Raw genomic sequence first — 23,460 nt, forward strand, 5'->3', positions numbered from 1 at the left:
TGTTGCCCAAGTTGAGCAGTCTAAAGTAATTTAGGCCACAATGTAATTTGGTGGGACATGATGTCTAAGCCAGTGGTTCACAACTTTTGCCATTGCAGGGACAGGTCATCCACATGGGACTACAGGAGACAAAAGGGGTGGGGGGTGGGGAATACCGCTGTTAATTTATTGACATCCCCAGGAATCTTAGTTGCTTCTCTCTTTCTTGTAACCATGATCCATGGTTTTGCACTTTCTTAAATGCAGTGATGATAAATCTCAACAATTCTGAACAGTAGGCTGATTTGTTTGGGCTACGGCTCACTCCACTTCAGTTAAATGAACATTTGAAGCTGTTCCATAGTACCAGGGCAGTTCATTGGTCTATCTTGCTATCTCAAATGACCTGTGGTCACTCTTCTATGGGGAGGGAGTGTTTTTATTAAAAGATTGCTTGAATCCACAAATGGGTTGTGCTGTTGTGCTAGTGCCACAGGACAGGCTCCCATCCGCTGCAAAATTCTCAAATAACTGTGCCAAAAAATTAAGTGTCATTGTGGTTCATCATTCTCTTCACTCTTCACTCTTTCAACTTGTTTATGTGGGGCTTCAGGGGCAAAACAGTGGGTTGGGTGGCAATGCCCCAAGGGTGGTGCATCCAGATTCCAAATAAGGCAAAGGGCTGATTTCTTAGGAATTTTTGAGGTTTACACATCTTTAAGATTTCCCCCCATAGGGAATAATGGAGGTTTCAGCAGCCTCATTACTCCACCTGGGGGGCACTGGGATGGCCCAAAGCAAATGGTGGTGTAGTGCACAGAGGGTGCCAACCACCCTCCTGGATTGCTAACCCATTGGGGTACTGGGCTTTGTTGTTTCTGAGGTGCTGAGTTTAGATTCTCTGGTAGCAAATGAGATTTTTAACGAAAAACCATGAATCCACTCTCATGTGCTACTAGAGAATCTACTCTCAGAACACCTCTAGAACAACAAAACCCTGTACTTCATGGGTTGGCAACCCATGTGGGTGATTGGCACCCTATGTGCACTACACCGCCACTTGCTCTGGGCCACCCCAGTGCCCCTCAAGTGGAGTTAAGGGACTGCAGAAACCTCCATTATATCCTACGAGCAAAATCTGAAAGACGCGTAACTTCATTAATTCTTTAAAAATCAGGCCTTTGCCAAACTCCTCTGAAAAAATTGTGGTAGCTTCCTTGGATCAACTGGGCACTACCACCAACCACACTCCACTCTGGGCCACCACCACCCCACGTGAAGCTATACTTTCCCTAAAACCTCCATCATACCCTTTGGGGGAAATCTGAAAGACGTGCAAACTTCAAAAATTCACCAAAAATCAGCAGTTTGCCCCATTCATTTGAAATTTTTGTGGTAGCTTCCACTTATTGGGCACTATAACCCCCACCCACTCTTTTAACCATGTCACCATTTTAAAATCTGAATTAATTCGGATTAGGATTAATTCAGATACAAAACAAAACTGGGCTGATTCGGAAGGCTTAATTTCAGACAAAATACAAAATGGGGTTGATTCAGATTTGGTACAAATTGAAACAGAAAAAATACAAAACATGCAACCCTAGTGAATACATCCTTAGACTTGACGTGCCATAATACTAACATCCAAGTTACAGCAAACATGAACAACCTTATTCTAAAAATGCTTAGTAAACATTACAGCATGATTCCAAAGATCCCATCACAGCATGCTCCCTATGAGGCTCATAGTGAAGAAGACGCTCTCTTAAATACCCAGGGCCTAAGCTGTTTAGGGCTTTATAGGTTATAACCAGCACTTTGTATTTTGCCCAGAAACCTATTGGCAGGCAGCCAGTGAAGCTTCATCAGCAGAGGAGTAATGTGGTCTCTCCGAGATGACCCAGAGACCAGCCTGGCTGCCGCATTCTGAACCAACTGAAGTTACCGGACTACGTACAAAGGCAGCCCCACACAGAGAGCATTACAAAAGTCAAGAAGTCCCAGAAGACTGTTACCATTTCATCCCACAGCTGTTTCCACCACTTGGAATTGCAGCAGAGAGGAAGAGGCAGCAACCAGGGACTACTTTAAAAGCACCCCTAGATCTGCAGCCCAATGGAAGAGAAGCACCCACCCCACCATGTCTATAATCTACTGCCTTGTTTTCCTGATGGCGATTAGGAGATACAACATGGTTACAACACCAAAAATTAATTAATTTGTGGCACACACACACACACACCCCTTAATGGTATCTGTGTATATACATTGTTAATGGAACCAATACACTCACACAGTGGACCGGGTCTCACGATCAGTGAGAGCTGGCTCCTAGCGGTGAGTGAGAAGAGTGGGCTAAACCCGCTCTCCCTGCTCATGAGCGGGCAGGGAGCCCTGGGCGGCCAGATCGGCCGCCCACATGATGGCCGGCTCTGAGACGGAGCCGGCAGGGGCTGGGGAGCTCCAGGGCCGCGCAGCCCCCGGAAGCCCCAGTATGCCCTGCGCGAGTGCGCAGGGCAAACTGGGGAGACCCCGAGCTGTGAGGCTGCTTTTAAGCCTCCCAGCCGGGGGTCTACTCACGAGTAACTGCGGTGCGGAGCCACACTGCGGCTACTCACGAGCAGATAGCCCGGGTTTGCGGAGCGCTAGCTCCACAAACCCAGGCTAAGGGGTGGGCTACAGGAGCGGGTTAGCCACTCCAGAACCACCGGGCTCGGCTGCCAGCCCGGTGGTTCTGATGATCACAAAATTTTGTGATCGTAAGAATAGCCCCAGTGTGTGTGTGTGTGTGTGTGTGTGTGTGTGTGTACACTTTGTATCACATTCACAGCCCATACATTTATATAATCATGTAGGTGCTACGTAGTTCTCTGGAAATATATTGCTTTTTTTCAATTCTGGAAACGATACAAACTATACAAACCTTCTTTTTTATCTTCCAGAGCAATTTTCACTTTTGTATCCGTTATATCTTTGAAAGAGGCCAGAAACAGAACGACATCACCTTTCTCATTCTTAATAGGAACAATATCCAGTAGGCACCAAAATGAAGACCCTGTAAGGCAAAAACAAATTCAACGGCAGATATTTTTTTTCATACAGTTAAAATACAAAATGCATACAATTAAATTTGTATTAAAATATTTGAAACTCACAACTAAGATATATCTAACAAAACAAAAAAAGTCATTTAAGAAGTCAATAGTTAGAAAACCAAAGATGTTGAGGTCCTGTAAATCTCTTTGCACCATCAGAGGAAGCTTTGTAATGCTGCTTTGCTTTCCTTGAAAACAATCATTAATGTTAATGGAATATGCACCTACCGAGATCATTAATAGAATCTAATGAAGCTCCTTACTTCTCTCACATCATATTTTCCTTTGAACTTTTAAAACTTATGCCTGTCTTTTTCACTTCAGTGGAATATTGACACTTGGAAGCTTCACTTGTTTACTATTAAATGCTTTTATATGATGAGATATTTTGCTTTTCTTCCCACCTCCACATAGCCTTGGGGGTCAACCCAGTATCTAATGCATCACTCCACTGTTTCATAGTTATTAAAATTAATCATACTCTGCCTTAAAACAGAAGGTAAAGCACAGCTTCTTGAATATTAGCTGTTAAAATAAAGGCAAGTTGAAACTCATTAAATGCTTGAATTCTACACAGGAGAATATCTGATACCCTTTAGTCTATGAAAATTACTATGATAAATGTCTTTCATATTATGTGTTAATTGCACTGTGGCAGCATGGCAGGATTGTTTAAACATACTTCTTCAAAATGCATACAATTAAATTTGTCTATTTAAAGTCACTGGTGCTTTTTATAGAATGATTATGGTGTATTTAGTATGCAGACAGGGTTGTTTTTATAGTCACAGCATTACACGTTATTACTTAATGTGATTAATGCAAACAACAGGTTGCCATTCACACAGATATTTCAAAGCTGGGTGGAGGTGGGGACCTGTAATTATTTCCTGCATTGTCAGTATGATCTCTCTCTCTCTCTCTCTCTCTCTCTCTCTCTCTCTCTCTCTCTCTCTCTCTCTCTCTCTCTCTCATACCAATGAAAAAATGGCAAAATACAAAATCTAATGGACATAAATTTTGGAAACACAAATACCCCAATGTTGAATATGCATTCAGGTCTCATTAGGGTGCTTTAATCAGGGTGGTGGCCCATAGGTGGTGACTCCTGTTATTTCCCCACTGTCATGGATGGACCACCATCTGGTTAAGGTAGAATTTGCAGCCGCAACCCACCTCTGCAGGGGTGAAGGACCTATTAGGCTGGTCTGCCCAAGAAGGTTATTGGATATAATAGGATTCCAAGAAGCCTTAGAAGGGTTGTGAGTTGGCTCTGCCAATTGCTCTATTTTCTGGTGCAAACATGGAATAATGGAATGAACTCACTCGAGCAGTTGACACAATCGCTCCTAAGCATCCTCTCCAACCTGCTTCAAAATTAGCACCATGGTATTCAGAAGAATTAGGGAGCTGAAGCAGCAAGGGAGATGACTAGAGCGCAAGTGGAGGAAGACTTAACACGAATCCAAAATATTACAACACAGAGCACATTTGAAGATCTATGCTCCAGCAATTCAGGTGGCAAAGAAGTGATTCTTTTCTGCCTACGTTGCTACCATAAGTTCATGTCCAGCAGAGTTATCTAGGGTTGTGAGAAGGCTAGAACATGCCCTCTCCATTCTTAACTTGAATTTGGAACCTTTGATTGCCTGCTATGATGTTTTAAATGATTTTTTTGCAGATAAAATCTCTCATATTTGGGCAGAACTAGATCCCACATTTATTGCAGAGTCTACTAGGGAGGTGTTCCGCAATTCCTCTTATGGGCTCAGATTGAATCACTTTCAGTTTGTGATTCCTGAGGATGTGGACAAGTTGCTTTGGACTGTTCTACTACTTGTTCCCTTGACCTTTACCCAACTTGGCTCAATTCATCCACTAATAGTACTCCCAGAGACAGTCTGGTACATATTTTAAATGCTTCTTTGAGGGCTGGCAGGATACCTAACTTGCCTTAAGGAAGCTGTTATCACTCCATACTTTAAGAAACCTGCACTGGGTCCCTCAGGGTAAGCCAATTATAGACCTGTTTTCAATCCTCCATGGTTGGACAAGGTGATGGAGAGGCTGGTAGCTCCAGGCAGTCTTGGGGGATTATCTAGACCCATCTCAAACTGGCTTTCAGGTGGGCTGTGGGGTGGAGACTGCCTTAGTTGACCTGATGAATGATCTCCAATTGGGTATTGACAGAGGGAGTATAACTATGTTGATCCTTTTTTTGTATCTCTCAGCAGATTTATTATTATTATTTTTACATTTATATCCTGCTCTTCCTCCAAGGAGCCCAGAGCGGTGTACTACATACTTGAGTTTCTCTTTCACAACAACCCTGTGAAGTAGGTTAGGCTGAGAGAGAAGTGACTGGCCCAGAGTCACCCAGCTAGTTTCATGGTTGAATGGGGATTTGAACTCGGGTCTCCCCAGTCCTAGTACTGCACTCTAACTACTACACCACGCTGGCTCTTGTCAACACCACCAAACATGGTATCTTTCTGGGTCACCTGAGGGAGTTGGGATTGGGTGGCACTGTGTTACAGTGGTTCTGTTCCTACCTCTCTGGCAGATTCCAGATGGTGTCTCTTGGAGACTGTTGCTCTGCAAAGCGGGAGTTAATGTATAGAGTTCTGCAATGCTCCATACTGTCTTCAATGCTTTTGAACATCTACATGAAACCACTGGGAGAGATCATCAGGAGATTTGGTGCAGCATGTTATCAATATGCGGATGACACTCAAATTTATTTCTCGCTATCTACTTCATCAGGTAATGGCATAACTTCCCCAAATGCCTGCCTAGAGGCAGTAATGGGCTGGATGAGCGATAACAAACTGAAATTGAATCCAAATAAGACAGAGACACTGACTGTTGGGGTCAGAACTTGAGCAATGGTATTGATCTGCCTGTTCTGTACAGGGTTACACTCCCTCAGGAAGAATTAGCTTCAGAGTGCTCCTGGATCCAAAACTCTCTCTGGTTTCTCAGGTTCAGGCAACAGCCAGGGGCGCTTATTATCAGCTTTGGCTGATAAATCAGCTACACCCATTTCTGGAACGAAATGATCTTATAACAGTGGTGCATATGCTGTAACCTCCAGGCTTGACTACAGTAATGCACTCTATGTGGGGCTGCCTTTGTACATAGTCCAGAAACTACAGTTGGTGCAGAATGCAGCAGCCAGACTCATTTCGGGGGAAACCCAAAGAGACCATATAACACTGATCTTTAAAAAACTGCACTGGCTGCTGCTATTTTTCTGAGTGAAATACAAAGTGCTGGTTATCACCTATAAAGCCCTGAATGGCTTGCGTGCAGGGTATTAAGAGAGTGCCTCCTTTGTCACGAATGCCGCCAACTATTAAGATCATCTGGGTAGGTCTGATTACAGCTACCACCAGCTTGTTTAGTTTAGGGGTCTGGAATGCACTTCCAGTTAAAATCAGAGTTTCTCAGTCTGGCTGTTTTTTAAAAAGACCCTTGAGATGCACCTATTTTCTGAGTCCTTTAAGTAAGTTTAATAGGTTTTATATCATAATTGTGTCAACCATTTTATCCTGCTTTTATATTGTATCTTAACTTACGTACACTGCCTAGGTATGCACATCAGGCAGTATAAAAATACCCTAGATAGATAGATAGATAGATAGATAGATAGGTACACAAATAGACAGACAGATGAATAAGGGTGTTTGAAGATAAAATCCAGAAACTTAAACTTTGGGAGAGCACTTTCTATGTTACTGTGATTCTTTTTGCAGTTAGGTTCTTAGTTTGAAACTGGTGGCTCTATAAAAAAAAGAAACAAGTTGGGTGTGTGTGTGTGTGTGTGTGTGTGTGTGTGTGTGTGTGCAGTTTGTCCTAAGGGACAATCTACATGTACAACCAAGACTTTTCCATTGGAACAGCTCCTCTCCCTCCCCCACTTCAATTGGCCTTACGTGAATCGGTATATAGGGTCAGCGTAGGGTTGTGTGGTTCAGAGAATGTCTTGATGGCCCATATAAGTCCTGAATATGTGTCTGGAATCAGTAATGGTCGGGATGGTGTTGTGCCAGTGGGCTGGTTCATAAGATGCCTGCCAGCAATGCATGAGGGGTGTGTGTGTGTGTGTGTGTGTGTGTGTGTGTGTGTGTGTGTGTGTACGCATGTGTTCCCCCGCCTCTACCTTGTGTGCTATCTCACATACTAATATGGGGAGGGGCAAGAATGTCCAAAGCCCTCCTAATCCTTTAAAATAGTATTGAAACCTCATTATTATGGGCAGCTTATACTTTCAGTCCTCCACCTGATTATGTGGGATAGAATGGCATGGCTGGTGTGGAGGAAGTTGTGCATACACATGTGATGGGCAGATGGGCAAAAAAAAAACTTTGTTTCAACTGCATACTCACAGGATGCATGCTGTTAGAAACCATCACAATTACCCCTGCCCGTGCCATTTGTAAGCCCCCCTCCCAAAGACCAAAATACCTTCTATTTTAGACAGCTGTGAAGGAAGTGGTGAAAAAATGAGAGGGGAGTGTCCATCACAGCACTAATCAGAGCTCAGAAACCCAGATCTTTCATCCACTTTATGGAATGAAATGTGTCACTTGAGGATTCTGGATCCTTCCTTCTCTGGCCCATGTTGAAGCCTTCAGACAGATAGACACTCTCCAGAGAGCAGCCTAAGGGAACATGATACTGCCACCTTGCTGAAGATAAGCAGGTCTTGGTGTGTCGATACCTGGATGGAAGACCCATGTATGCTACCACTGGCTCAGTGGCAGAGCATGTGCTTTCAGTCCCTGGCATCTACATATAGTGCTGGGAAAGACTCCTGCCTGAAATCTTGAAGAAGCCACTGCCAGTCAGTGCAAACTATACTGAGCTAGATGGACCAGGGGTCTGACTCAGTAGAAGGCAGCTGCCTATGTTGCTGTGACACTATTAATAATTGATAGTCGCTGATTCAAGCTGTTGCTTAGTAACTGGAGGGATGGGGTCTTCAAAAGAACGAGAATAACAGCAGGCTTCATAGAGCTCTGAAAGCTTGGGACCAGGTTATCCAACGGATAATGAGCCTGCCTGGTCTTTGAGATCCTTTTTCAGAAGCCCTGCTACTAGTGCCCCAAACTTCTCATGTTCCGTGGCTATTATGCTTTTCTGAAGTGGCACCCCATCTTTCACATTCCTTCACCAAAGCTATCTGGACGACATCAAGTTTCCTGTCCTCAGAAGACAAGATTTTTTAAAAATTGTAATTATTCTTTCAAGTACGTTGTGTCTTATCATTTCTTTGTCATTTTTAATGTTGTTTTTGGAGCTTTTATGCATTGGTTTAATTGTTTCTATTTCAGCTCATTGTGCTTGTGAACCACCTTGAAGGGTTTTAAGCAGAAAGTTGGGGATATTTTTTTTTAAATATATATGAAAAATGGATTATGGGCCTGCTGCCCACAGGGCTGCCATCAGAAGCAGAACTCTAGGTAAGCAAGGATGTTGTATTCTAGCTGTTAACTTATCATTACTAACAGCAAAGCTGTTCCAATATTTTCAGAATGCCTGCTGTTCACGTTTGTAAAACCAACAGGCTGAATTCAGACTCCAGTATATCTTTAATACTGAATGCTATTTTGGTAGAAGTGAATCAATGAACAGACATGGATTTGTAGAAGCAAGAAATCAAGCAGGTGGGTGAATATTATAAGCCTGGCCTAGTTGACAAGGAAGGTTCACAGTACAGATCAAATGCATCCTTTTGGTAGGAACAACTTTTCATAATTACGCCCCTAACAGTCTGCCATGTATATTAACTTTTAGGCTACTGCAATGAGGGCCTGCAGCACTAGAAAGAACCACTCCTCAACACTGTGTGAGCAGTGGCAACTCCCCCACTAGGCAAAATGTAGTAACTGTCTCAGGCAGCACCTCTGGGCTCCTCTGGGGGGTGGCAGAATGTATCACCCCCTCCACTGCCTTCTCCATCTCCTGAGCATGCCTCCAGCAGGTGAATAAGCTGCGCTGCCCACACCCCTAGGCAGGAGCTGGTGCTGATACCACACCATCGCCTCACTGGCCTTCTCTGGCCCCACTCCTGCCTCACATGCCCAGCTGCTGCCCTCTTCCTACTCATTGCAGCCTCAATAGTTGGAGAGCATGGCCTCTGCTGTTCATATGACATGCCGCACGGGAGGCAACATGGAGCATGCTTTTGGCAGAGGCAGCTACCTGGTCTCTTCATCACTGCTGTACTGCTCAAGCCACCACTACGCGCTCTCTCTCTCTCTCCCCCCCCCTCTGGTGCCTCCCCTTCCCTGCACTACATGTCCACTTTGTCTCCTTTTTTGTGCACTTTGTCTCCTTCTTTGGAGAGAAGGGGGAGACAGCAGGAGAGAGAGAGAGAGAGAGAGAGAGAGAGAGAGAGAGAGAGAGCGCAGAGATATTCTGGAGATATTAATGGTATGATACTGTGAAAAATGGTGGAAACAATACTGGGTGAAAAATCTCCAATAATAACTTCATCAGAGTTGGCAAGCCTAAGCTTATAAGAGACAGTGCTTCAAGGCTGTTGCTGAAGAAAGTCAATAACATTTGGCACTTTTTGAATGAAAAGAGTCAGAGACCTTCACAATGTCATTGATTCAGATCTTCACTGATTCTTGATTGTTGCCTGGGAACATGTAGGAAAATTGACCAAATGCAACCCCATGTATACCACTGGTAAGTGAGAAAGCATACATAGCATTACGTGGTATGGCATTTCAAAGAAAGAAAATGTTCTCTTTTTTTGAAAGCTTTTTACAAGAAAGGATTTCTTTCTTGCTTCATATAGTACACACAAAGGATACTGCCATTGTCAACAATCATTGTCTGTCTAAGATCTCCTTCTTAGCTTTATATTTGTGCATTATTTGTATTGCCCCCTAGCTGCTCTTTCGAGTAGAAAGATATCTTTTCCCTGCTTTACAGTAATACCTTAAGGTTCAAAATATACTTGAACATCCTTAGGACTCAGGACATCATAAGAAAAGAATGGGTTAGAACTGTGGAGATATTATTTATTTATAATTTAACGTATTATATTTGTTCACCGCCCCAAATTTCCATCTCTGGGCAGCTTACAGCAACATAAACAAATTAAAACAGATATTAAAACCTTAAAACAATTTAAAACCACAAGTCTAGTTAAAAAGCTTGGGTGAATACATGTGTCTTTAGCGACTTTTAAAAAGTTTTCATTACACAGAATGACAATATAATCGCACAAATAAAATATTGAGCTAGCACAGAATCTCTTTCACACTGAGGACCAAACTAGATGTGATGAAGACATGTTTAAATTCAAGCTTTAGAGCAAAAATAGCATACATGTGAAGGTTACTCAACCTTCCCTATGACTGTTGCTTAGCCTCTCACATCCTCTTTCTAAAGTGCCTTTTCCCCCCACAGCCAAACTCACTTGGTATCAGAACTTGGTTGGTTGAAGAGAAAAGCCCCCAGGGTAGGTACACTGTGTGGAAGTAAGCCACAGTTAGAGGAGTTTAGTACCCACATTCTGATTTTGCTTTAAAAATTGGAGCTCACTTGCCCCGCTTTATATATAACCCAACAAATTTAAACAAATGATCTGCTGCAATCACATCTATTTTATCCCTGAACAAGGAAGGTTTTGTGATGACTCCTTTTTACCACTCTATTTTTTAACTTGATATCTCTACCCACTTTCCTCAATTTCACCACTGAAAACTAAAGCATAACTATCATTGTTTGTTACATTTACATTATGCCTTCATCTAAGGAGCTCAGGCTGACATTTTAGTATCAAAAACCATGCAAGGTAGGCTAGATTGAGGGACCATGACCCTCAATCTTCATAGCCAACAATGCTTCCTAGCCAACAAGATTTGTGAATTGTGCGCAGAAGGTGTTTCAGGAAGCCTTCTGCGCACGCGCACGCAGGAGGCTTCACTTTCGCAGACAGCAGGGAAGGGGGCGGGCAGGAGTACGTCTCGCTGTTGCCCGTGCGCTTATAGAGAGCGCAGCCGGTCCGGGCGAGATTTAAGGGGTCGAAAGGGGGCTTCAGCAGCAGCAGCAGCAGGGGACTTCAGGGGGGCGGCAGGGAAGTACCCTGCCGCCCGATTGTTTACACACGGAGGAGCGGCGCCGGCTGAGCCATCGTAGTGGATAGAATCGGGCGGCGAGGAATCCTGCCGCCCGGATTTTTGGGGATATTTACAGCGCAAAAAGTGGAAAGGGCGGAAGGGGTAAGTAAACCCCCCCTCCGCCCTTAGTGGAACCCCCCACCCCAGTGCCGGACCACAGCTCCGCGATTCCGTGCACACCCCTACTTCACCAACCATGAAGGGCAAGGGTCGAGCACGCACGTGGTAGGCTTCAGCCTTCCAAACAGCCTGTCCACCTCCTCAGGCAACACAGTCTGAAAAGCATCCAATATAACAAGACCAGATGGTGCATCAGCAACATCCAGGTCCGGCACCACAGAAAGCTTAGCATCCAAGTCAGAATGGATGCGAATAATTTTATCAGCAAAATATAACGCAAATTGGTCACAGCGGACTGCTGAGGGTTCCGTTTGATGGTATTTGGGGCCCTCACATAGGAGATCCCAAAGCCCTTGAAACCGTTCTTCTGGACAACATTGAGCAGATGTGATGGTGGATTTCCTTGCTGCCATCACCGCCATAGAATATGCCCTAATATGGGCTCTAGCCTGTGCTCAGTCACATTAATTCTGAGTTTTCCACCGATGCTCAAACCATCTACCAGCCTGATTCATTAACTCACCTGTGTACCAGGGAGTCTTTTGAAGTCATCAGATAGGCAGAGGGAAAGGGCATTGGTATTAAGGCCTCCTGGACTATCTACAGAGCGCCACTGTCCACCACTTACCCAAAGACCAAGTTGAGTGTATGGCCTGCCACATGTGTGGCACCAGAAATCAGCTGAGGCAAGCCCATTGTCATCATGGAGGACATGAAGTCCCAAGATGCACCAGAAAAGGTGGCCTCAACATGGATTTTAAAGTCCCCCAAGACTAATAGACTCGGGGTCCTCAATACGACATTTGAGTGAATGAGCACCTCAAGAGCTCATTCACTCAGGTAAGGAAACTGTTAGACAGCGGAGTGAGCGGAACAGAATCCAAACCTTGTCTCACGATCACATCACTATATACAGGCACTTGAACTGGTCAGAATAGCGGACAATGCATCTGGTGAGGGGATAGTCTCCTGATGAACCAGGGCAACCCCACCTCCCTGCCCATCCTGCCTTGACTGATGCTGCACCTGGAAACCTGGTAGGCACAGCTGGGAGAGATTTACATCTCCCCCCTCATCCAAGCAGATCTCTGTAATGCACACCAGGTCAGCATGCTCATCCAGGATAACCTCCTGGATGGCTATGGTCTTTGCATTTATGGACCTGGCATTTAATAGCACCAGCTTCAGGCAAGGTGGGCTTCTGGGAGAGTTACTGTGGTCTCCTTGGATGGGAGAAGGACCAGAGGGTGTGATGGTTTTGATATAGCCAACACACCTTCCCCTCACCAGACATGTCCTACTCTTACCACCATATCACCCTCTGCCAAGAACCATTAATCTATGGAATTCTCTGCAATGGGATGTGGTGATGGCACTAGCTTGGATGGCTTTAAAAGGGGCTTAAACAAATTCATGGAGGACAGGTCTTCCAATGGCTACTTGTTGGTGGCTATAAGGCACCTCCAGCCTCAGAGGCAAGGTGCCTCTAATACCAGTTGCAGGGGAGCAACAGCAAGAGATGGGGCATGCCCTCACCTCTTGCCTGTGAGATTCTCAGAGGCATCTGGTGGGCCACTGTGTGAAACAGGATGCTGGACTAGATTGGTTTTGGGCCTGATCTAGCAGGGCTGTTCTTATGAAATCTTGCTTATGCAATGAATTTACTAGGTAACCTTGGGCAAACTACTGTTTCTCACCCTCTGTGCCCAATTTCCAATATAGGAATATTGATTGACATCCTGACTAAATTACTCAATGCACATCCTACTGAAATTAAATAGTCCTTTAGATTAACCTCTGAGTTAATCTATTAAAGCAGTCTAGATATCAGCCAATATTTTTGACCTGCTTTACAATATTCTTTATATACACTATTTAAAACAAAATAATGTATATGAAGTACTTTGAATATTCTGAAATGCTTTATAAATGTTATGCAGATCCTGTTTCAGGAGCTGGCACATGTAGTTGCTACCTGGTGTACTCCTTTTCTGACTCCTTCTCTGCTGCTGTTCCTCCTGTTCAAAATTGCTGCTATCCCACATTAGGGATTGACCCCAGGTGGTATGGGGGGCAGGATCCTCCATCTCACCATTACTCCATGTTAACATTCAGCCTTTGAGCCCATTCCCCAGCATATAATGGAAGCTGAAAGTGACAGCAGGTCTGAATAGGAAGAGTAGTAGCAGCATCTGTTATTGGCTGTTACATCACACACCCACACCCACCCACACCCTCCCTCTCTCCAAGTCAGATTGTGGTGAAACAGGAGAGATTTCTCAACTCCTCCACATTTTCTGTGACATACCAAAAACTTAGAAGGGAGGCTGTATCTTCCTAAGTATGAAGAAGAACGCCTTCCAATGGTGTTGTGGTAGGAGTGGGCATTGTGTGGGAGGTAGTGAGCTAGGTGTTGTGATAAGAATGATGAGACTCATGGCATTTCAATAATTCTGGTAACATCCTGTATTTGAAGCTCCTGAAGGTGAATTGTATCAGCAATGTATTTTTACAGAGGAGAAGCTTTAAGCTGGGTACAATCGGCATCTTTAACATGTTAAGTTTATCACATAATGGGATTTTACAGCACGATTAGGAATTAAGTGCTGTAGAGAGGATTATTCTTCCAGATTCAGCAGATGAAACAGCATGATCATATTATTCAGGCAGTTAGAAATTGTTTGGAAAAAGGGAAATGTGAGGAATTCTCTCAACTTGTAACTGGTCAGATTAATTGTTTTCACGGCTTTCATATAACATTACAGCACAGTCTATCTTGTTTTACTGTTGTGCCTTTCATTGTAACTTTGGAAGGGTTTATACATATGAATGGCATTTTCATGGTGTGTGGCTTAGGGGATTTTAGAATACAGATCGTTTTCCCATAAGTATACACTTTTTATTTATTTAATGGATTTGTACTGTGCCTTTCCTGATTGAGTCACTCCAAAGTGGCTTACAATTTGCATATCATTATAGCTTCCCAATTTTATGAATGTAGGCAGGAGAATGATTTCAGAAGACACCCCTAGGAGATCAAAATCATACCATGGGATGTATTACAAATACTACAAAGGAATAAGGGTAGGGGGAAAGACTTTAGTATATGAAACCATCTCACTTCCGTCATGCTATAGCATGCAAATTTCTTCTAAAATATCTCCCACACTCTCTCTCTCCTCATCACTCACAAAATTGCCTGAGTGCAATCATGTAAAACAGCAAAAAGAATGAGAATGATTGAGATAGCACCATGTAAAGTAGTTATCATCTCAGGGTGCTTACCATATACAAATGATTTATGACAAAAATACAGCATGCTATCTTACTTCATAAATTCTCTAATTTTTCATATGTCTGTAAACAGGAGAATATGAACTGCCATCTTGGCTAGACATCTTGACATCTTGCCAAGCCAATGATCTCTTCATTGCTAACACATTCTTCAAACAACCAAAGCGGTGCCTATACACATGGACATCACCATATGGAGTTCCGAGAAATCAAATTGATTACATTATTGTTGCAACAAGGTGGAAGACCTCAGTTATTTTATTCATCCATCCATCCATCCATCCATCCATTCAATTTCTATACCTCCCTTCCAAAAATGGCTCAAGGTTGTTTACAGAGAAATAATAAATAAATAAGATAGATCCCTGTCCCAAAGGGCTCACTATCTAAAATAAATAAATAAGATAGACACCAGCAACAGTCACTGGACATACTATGCTAGGGGTGGATAGGGCCAGTTACTCTCTCCCTGTTAAATAAAAGAGAATCACCACATTAAAAGGTGCCTCTTCGCCAAGTTAGCAGGGGTTATAACAGCCAAGATATGGCTGGGGACCGACTGTGGAACTGATCACAAACTGCTCATGTGCAAGTTCCAGGTCAAGCTAAAGTAGAAAAACAAAGCTATCCAGCTTCCACAATATGATCTTAAGAATGTTCTCACCATTTTCAAGGAGAACATCAGGAAGCGCTTTAAAGTTCTGAACCTTATTGATAGGGAACCAGAGGAACTGTGGAATGAAATCAAAGAAGTTGTTAAGGATGAATGTGAAAAGAGACTTCCAAAGACCAAGAAACAGAAAAAAGCAAAATGGATGTCAGAACAGATGGTGGAAATTGCCCAAAAGAGGAGAGAAGCCAAAGTCAAGAAAGATAAAGACCACAGGAAAGAACTTAATAAGGAATTTCAGAAAGCTGTTAGACGAGACATGGAGCAATATTACAATGACATCTGTAAAGACCTTGAGGATGGAAATAGACATGGAAAAACAAGGCAAGTTTTCCAAAAGATCTCTGAACTCAGAAGGAAGTTCAAACCTTGAATTGGTATGTTAACGGATGCCAAAGGACAGATAGTAAGTGATTCAGAGAAGATCAAACAGAGATGGAAGGAGTATACTGAACATCTGTACAGCAGGGACATCAACATCCAAGATACTCTAGAAGAGATTCCCTACTTGCAAGAACCTCTAGTATGGGAAGATGAAGTTAGATCAGAACTCCAGTCATTACCAAGTCGGAAGGCTACAGGAACTGATGGAATAGCTACAGAAATATGGCAGGCAACAGAAGAAGAATCAGTCAAGGCATTAACCAAACTATGCCAGCAGATTTGGAGAATGACACAGTGTCCAACAGATTGGAAGAGGTTAGTCTACATACCCATATCAAAGAAAGGAGATGTAACAGATTGCGCAAACTATTGCACAATATACTTAATTTCACATGCTAGCAAAATAATGCTTAGGATCATCCAATGCAGATTAGAGACCTATGTGGAAAGGGAAATGCCGGATGTTCAAGCTGGTTACAGAAAACGCCGAGGAACAAGAGACATCACTGCTGATGCATGCTGGATAATTGAAAAAGCCAAAGAATACCAGAGAGAAGTCAATATGTGCTTTATTGACTACAGAAAAGCCTTCGATTGTGTTGACCATATCAAGTTTTGGAATATCCTTAGGAAAATGGGCATCCCAGAACATCTCATTGATGTTCTGGGATGTTCTAGATGTTCTCATCTCATGAGAAACCTATACACAGGAAAGAAAGCCACAGTCCAGACAGAACATGGTGAAACAGACTGGTTCCAGATCGGCAAAGGAGTAAGACAAGGTTGTATACTTTCTCCTTCTTTGTTCAATGCTGAACCAGTAGCGGCTCATGAACACGCCTCTGGGGGTGGGTGGGAGGCATTTTTAAGGGGAAAGAAGGTCACTGCTTACCTCCGCAGCGTGCCTCCCAGCAGCACCTGAGGTGGGGAATCGCTGCTGCTACTCACCTGGCTGCTGGTGGAGGCTCAGCTCCATTTACGCCAGGTGCAGCAATGAATGCACCACTGAGAGACCTTAAAGGCCAAGTTGAAGACAGATAATCCTGGAGAGAATCTATCTATGTGGTTATTAAGAGTTGTTAATGACTTGATGGCAGTTAATCAATCAATCAATCAATCAATCAATATTTAATATTTTAAATTAAGAAATACAATTGTCCTATTATCATTTATTCTTACTGGAAGATGTTGTTACTATCTGAGCTAAAAGCCATTCTTAGTCTGACTCTTATATAGCCTTTTGTATTAGTATAGTTCTTCTTGTTGGAGGGGAGAGTTTTATGCAGCAGAGGATGCATGTGTGAGAAGAGAGTGGCTCACTAAGAGTACCTGGAGACTGATGCTTAAGCTCCAAAAGGTTTATTAGGGAAATTACATGCTACAATAGAAAGCCTGTGTCTCTGCAGCTAGCTGCCTCATGGTGCTGGGGAAGAGAGAGGGAGGAGCAGGAAAGAAGTACCCTGAGAATATCAGCCTACCTTCATTTGGGCCAGAGCAGAGGGAAAAGAGAGGAATCAAGAGACTCCCTACCTCTACATCCTAAAGCCCCTAGTGGTCAGTAGGATAAGCAGGTGTTGAGATCTGATGCTTGAGGAGTCACATCTCCAAAACTTGTACACTACATCACAAAGGTTATTAGTTAAAATTGCAGCAGGGGGGTAGGGTCAGATTTTTGGCCCTGAAAAGCTCCGCATTCCCAAGTCTGCAGAAAAAAACACAAGGTTCTAAATTGGAATATACATTCAGTAAATACCTACTCACATCCCAGTTCCCCCTTCCCAACACCACCAAATTTAGTCACTTTCTCCAAAGAGTGTAAAATATATGGCTTTAAAAAAAAGTTCTCAAACTGCACAAAGGTCCGCTCCTTTTTACACAAGACATTGACCATTCTCAATATTATGAGTGGTATAGAAATGTAATAAACAAACAAAATGGCAAACAAAATATTGTCTACTCAATCACTTAAAATCCTTCCTGGTCTCTAAAAGCCCAGAGTTTACAAAAGTGTAGAAAAGTAACACATCCAAACGGCCACACACACACAAACAGGCCCTTACACAAATACTCCCCAATACAGATATTCAAGCTAGCGTGAATATCTTTACCTCTCATAAATCAAAATGGCTGACATTCAGAATAAATTACTCATGAGTAATCCCATTAATGGAGCACATTTGCTATGACAAACTTGGTCCATTGAAATTAATGGGAACTTGCGTTTTGGGTGGTATAGAAATGTAAGAAAGAAAGAAAGAAAGAAAGAAAGAAAGAAAGAAAGAAAGAAAGAAAGAAAGGCAAACTTGTCCTTAATTTCAGTGGGACTAATCACTCTACAATTCAAATTCTTTCCTCCCTTCTTCCTTCAACACCATGAAGGCTATTAACTGTCATAAATACATTCTTATTTTATTCAACCTTTCCCCCATCTCACGCCATTCATTCACCAAGGGTGGCTCCAGAGTAGAGATTTACTCCCCATCTGTCCCCCTATTTCTGTTTCAGATCTCTAATATGTGGGACACAGGTTGCTCAACCAGAAATGCACTTTGCTCCTTCTGGGTCCCTTCCCTCAATTTTTATTTCTAGTGCCACCACTGTCTCTCACACAGAACAAGTTTGTTCTTCAAAGGCAAGACCAGGATCCTGGAGTGGGCTCTTCTCTCCACTGCTACTTGTCTTAGCAGAGACAGTTAACTGCAAAAAGAACCCCCACATGCAGCTTGGTAAGTGAAATCTGAAGAGCCTTTTAATGATGCTAAAATGAAACACTTGCTGAGTTTTGAGTCCACCAAGGGGGAAAAAAATGCCCATGAGCTGGCACTAGCAGCAGTGAGAGCACATGTTCTCCAGCAGTTTTCCTATAGCACTTTAAAAATGGATGTGTAGCTAAATTCAGTACCATGCATGCATGTAATTAGTGCATATTTAGTCTCCCATTCAGATGAAAACCAGGGCAGACCTTGCTTAGCAAAGGGGGCACCATGAGTGCTACCACAAGACCAGCTCACCTCCTTTTGTTTTCTGTGGCTTCAGAACACAGACTATTGGGCAGGAGTTGCCCGCCTGAGGCTCTCCAGCTATTGTTGGACTACAACTCCCATAATTTTTAGCCACATTGTTACTGGGGGTGATAACTAATTCCAAGTTTTTGTGGCCCAAGACCTGAACTTGAGTCACTCTGAATTAACCCTAGCCATTACACCACAATGGCCCCCACTGAATTGAGTGCAATTTCTTTGGTCTGAATTGCATATTTTTAGTGGAGAAACATTCAACCATACAATTTTCCCAACCTGGGAAAGTAGGTACCCAACCTTGAGTTCCAAGGATAAAAGGTGCAATGTTAAGGAATTATTTCTTCTTAAGTGGGAAGCCAAGGAGCCAAGAATTTAAGGCTGGAATCCAAATAACTGCTCACAGCTCTCCTGAGCAATTGTGCATAGGATTTTTGACTCTCTCTTTTTAAGAGCAGGGGAAATGCTACAGCATTGTAACAAATTGCATGTTACATGGGCTGGCCCAATGTTTTTGGAGCCCTGGGTGAAATTTGTCTTTGCCAACTCCACCTCCAGCTGAGAAGTGTGGAGCTCCAGCTTTAACTTGAGCTGTGCAGGCTGCTCATTCGTGAGGTCAAATGAGCAGCCTGCATGGATTACTGAGGAATGACTAGTCTGCACTGGTCTGAGAATACAGTGGGAGGGAGTTCCCAGTTTATTATGGGGGCAAAACTCCAACTAGGGATGTGTGAACAGGTTTGACCCCGAACCAGTTCAAGGTCGAACCAGTCTGGTTCGACAGTTCAAGGTCGAACTGAACCCCTCCCTGTTCGGTCCAGCCCCAGACCGAACCCCGCGCTACTGTTCGACGGGTTCGCAAACATTTTAATGTTTTTTTTTAAAAAAAAATGTTTTTTTACCTTACTCCCCTCGGGGGAGTTGCTGGAGGCGGCAGGGGTTCTGTGGAGGCTCTCCTTCCCCTCCACTGGCTTTAATTATGCCCCCTCCGGCCATTTTGGCGGGCTCTTAATCGGCCGTTCTTCCTGCTTCCGCTGGTGCTTCCGTGTAACTATAGAGTTGCTGGTGGCCAGAGAAGACAGCCCTGGCTTGTTGCCAATGCCCCCGCCTCCTGCGCTGAGGAAGGATCCCATCCAGCCAGTGCTCTCGCTCACTGCTCAGCTATGCCTGCCAGCTCCAGCCCCTTAACGGCTTCCACTTTGGTGGCAGGGGGGTCTACTCCAACCCAGTCCCGGACTTGGTCTTTGCCGAGGCCGTTGCTGCTGTCCCTTGAATCAAGGCTTAACTCGGTAGAAAGCAGCTTCCTATGTTCATCATGTATTTAGATAGAGAAGTGGCTAATTGTAGCTGAGATTGTGCCTTATACTCAGTTAGCTGATCTTCACATTTCACCGTTAATTCTTCCTGTGTGACCTCCTTATATACTATCACTCTCCTTTGACATTCGCATGACTTTTAGCCACGAGATTCCGAACTCTTTTAGCTGGAAATAGTCAAAGGACACGGGGGCGCTGAAAAGCGCAACCAAGGGGGAAACCTCTAAATCTGGATGTGAATTCAAAAAAGGGGGGGGGAGGTTTCCATCACACACACACACACACACACACACACACACACACACTCCTGCGCTGCGCGCTCATCTGTCAATTGCTGTCATTTGATTCATTACTTCTTCCAGCTGCACATTTCTAGACAGATCCTGACATTCTCACACACCACCACAGAATGTTTACAAATGCATCTGAGAGAAGGAATCCCCCCCTTTCTGACAATTGCCTCATTCACCTGTAGCTTGATTGATCCTGGGCTGTAGCAATTAATGGTTGCCTGGTATTGATTAGTGGAGGGGAAAACTACACAGTAATACCTTTCGGAGAGAGGACTTTTCGCTTCCAAATCCTTCTCCCCCCACTCCACATCAACCCCCCACCCACCCATCAGCCTTTCTTGTGAATATCCCAGGGGGTTGGTTTTTCCTGGTGATTTCAAATACAAGAGGGTGCTTTTCCTAGAGCGTCTGCAATGATTTATAATTAATTAGCATTCCTGTTCACTTAATTATGAGCCAGGCCGCTAGCTCGTAGAAAACTAATGCGAGAGAGAGAGAGTGTGTGTATGTGTGTATTGTGCTACAACCCCCCCGAACCGAACCAAATGGGAGTGGGTTCCATCGGGTGCCGGTCTGAACTGGCCCGGTCAGGTTCGAGTCCGGTCTGGACTCGAACCAAACCGGGCCAGCCAGTTCCATGCACACCCCTAACTCCAACCATTCAGAGATGAAAAGATGTTATGGTTAATTTGGAAATCTAGGCTGAGACAGTAGGGCTATTCCCACGATCAGGAAAAATCGGGCTAGGAAAGCCTAGCCCTATTTTTCCTGATCGTCAGAGTTAGGGATGTGCGTACCGGTCCGGCGGTCCAGGCTGGGAGTTCGGGGGTTTGAGGTTGAACCGAACCACCCCCCTGGTTCCATCGGACTGGAACTGGACCACCGGGTCTGGTCCAGCCGGTCCACGAATTTCCTTAATCTTTTTAAAAATAAAGTTTATTTTAAATTCCTTTAGCCCCTTCGGGGGGCTTGCTGAGGCCACAGGGGCAGGGGGGTCAGGGTGGGTTCCCTCTCCCCCCACCGTCTGTCCTTATCACCGCCGTGGCCCGCCGTGGCCGAGTAAATCACCATTTTCAGCTCTCAGTATGAGAGTATTGGCCTCGCAGAGAGAGCCATGGATCGCAGAAAGCATTGGCGCATGAGCGGCGGCCGCCAAAATGGTGGCTACGTGCTCATATGGAGGCCCGAAAAGAGCCACGGCGGTGATAAGGACAGACGGCGGGGGGAGAGGGAACCCGTGCAGACACACACACACCCCCGTGGCCTTAGCAAGCCCTCCAAAGGGGCTAAAGGTATTTAAAATAAACTTTATTTAAAAAAAAAATTAGGAAATTCGCGGACCAGTCCAGAACCAGACTGGACGGGGGGGTTTGATTGGGGGCCGGACCGAACTGGCCCAGTTTGGTTCGAGGCCGGTCCAGCCTCGAACCGAACCAGGCCAGCCAGTTCCATGCACACCCCTAGTCAGAATCCACCGGGCTCGGCTGCAGGCCCGGTGGTTCTAGAGCAGGTAACCCGCTCAAGAACCCCTGCCCCAAAACCAGGTTTGCGGAGCGAGTGCTCCACAAAACTGTTTTTTTGGATCATGAGTAGCCATGGCACAGCTTCACACCACACTTACCCACAAGTAGACCCATGGAGGGGAGGCGAAAAGCTGCCTCCCGACTCTGCCTCCCGACTCTGCGCAAGCCTCCTGTGTGCTCGCGCAGGGCATACTGGGGCTTCTGGCGGCCATGTGACCCCCGAGCTCCCCAGCCCCCGCCAGCTCCATCATGGAGTTGGCAGTCATGTGGGTGGCTGATCCAGCCGCCCAAGGCTCCTTTGGCACTCATTTGTGCGGAGAGCTTAGCCCGCTCTCCCCGCACAAAGGAAGAAACTGGGTCTCACTGATCGTGAGATCCGGTCCCATTTCTTCTTGGAAATGAATGCAGAGACAGGCTATTCATATTCAAGGGAAGGAATGTTGTTTATGAGACTAGCTGTTTATTGGGGGTTGAGTGCAATGAACAAAGAAGGCTGTGTGTTTTGGGGTGCTGAATGTGCAAGCCCTTTGGGGAGCAGAGGAAATATTACATATTACATTCTACCACCACTGTACAGTACATCAGGGATACAATACAAGAGAGAGAGAAGGTATAACTGGCAGTGCTGTATTCTGGCATTGTTTATGCACACCCTCCAAGAACTGATGTCCCAGGCGATCGGGTAAGTCTTCTAAGTGGATGGGCCAGCCCTGTTTGTTACAACTCTCACCAGTTTCAAAAATGGTCATGCTATGCAGCACTATTTGTGAAAGATCACTCTTAAACTCTGTTAATTTTCTCTAGATCCTGACTTAAATGTCCATCTTTTGGATTTTCCAGGGCTTGCAGATATGCCAGTTTAAGCTGGTATATGGTCAATCCAACAAGCACATTCCTAATAGCGGTATCCCATCCGTTCAGAAATCAGAGCTGCTGCTATTATACCACGAATGCCTTTTTTTAAAAAAAACAACCTGTCAGTCTGTGAACAATAGTAACAAAAACCAGGATCTGTTGACAGAAAAAGCAAAGTGGCCAAGATATTTGAATATTTCAGACTTTTGAGATTTAATTTATTGTGCTTTTCATTTTCAGACAAAAGAACAATAAATGTTGCATTAAATTTTCTGTTTGAAATTTAGCACAAGTGAAATGTACCAAGAGACATTGCTACTGTTTAATACTCACTATATATCCAGATAACTATTGCCTAGCACAGTGTGTGCTTATTATTAAAATTAAACTTTTTAAATACCTTGTATTATGAATTCAGCTCAGTGCCTGAAACCACTATTTGGTAGCAAGGCAAGCCTGCACTGAAAGTGTGTCAGGGCTGTCAATTAGGTAAGTCAAGCTTGCTACAGGTTCTAGGTTTAAAATTACAGAACAGTCTGACATTATTTCATGGTATGCTGCTATGGCCCAAGGCTTTCTGCTTCCTCAAAAATAGCCCACAAAATGCATTAAAATGTCTGCTACGTGCAGACATTTTCCAGAATAATTCTCCAGAATAATAAGCATTGCAGATAAAGAACTACATCCTTTAGTGTTTTATACTGTCCCAAGTTTCATTACAACAACAACCATCCCATTTCACTTTCTACTTTGCCAAGTCATGTAGTAGT

The 23,460-nt window shown here is 44.1% G+C and overlaps 1 protein-coding gene across 1 annotated transcript in view; it reads right to left on the minus strand.

Moving 5' to 3' along the window:
• Window positions 1-23,460, minus strand: part of KCNH8 (potassium voltage-gated channel subfamily H member 8) — a 320,221-nt gene that overhangs the window by 157,640 nt on the left and 139,121 nt on the right. Inside the window, exon 3 of the mRNA XM_053265403.1 lies at window positions 2,906-3,037. Coding sequence (XP_053121378.1) covers window positions 2,906-3,037 — 132 coding nt within the window. The remainder of the gene's footprint in view (window positions 1-2,905; window positions 3,038-23,460) is intronic.

This window comes from Hemicordylus capensis, chromosome 6 (assembly GCF_027244095.1).
Source record: "Hemicordylus capensis ecotype Gifberg chromosome 6, rHemCap1.1.pri, whole genome shotgun sequence".
Classification (NCBI taxonomy): Eukaryota; Metazoa; Chordata; class Lepidosauria; order Squamata; family Cordylidae; genus Hemicordylus; species Hemicordylus capensis.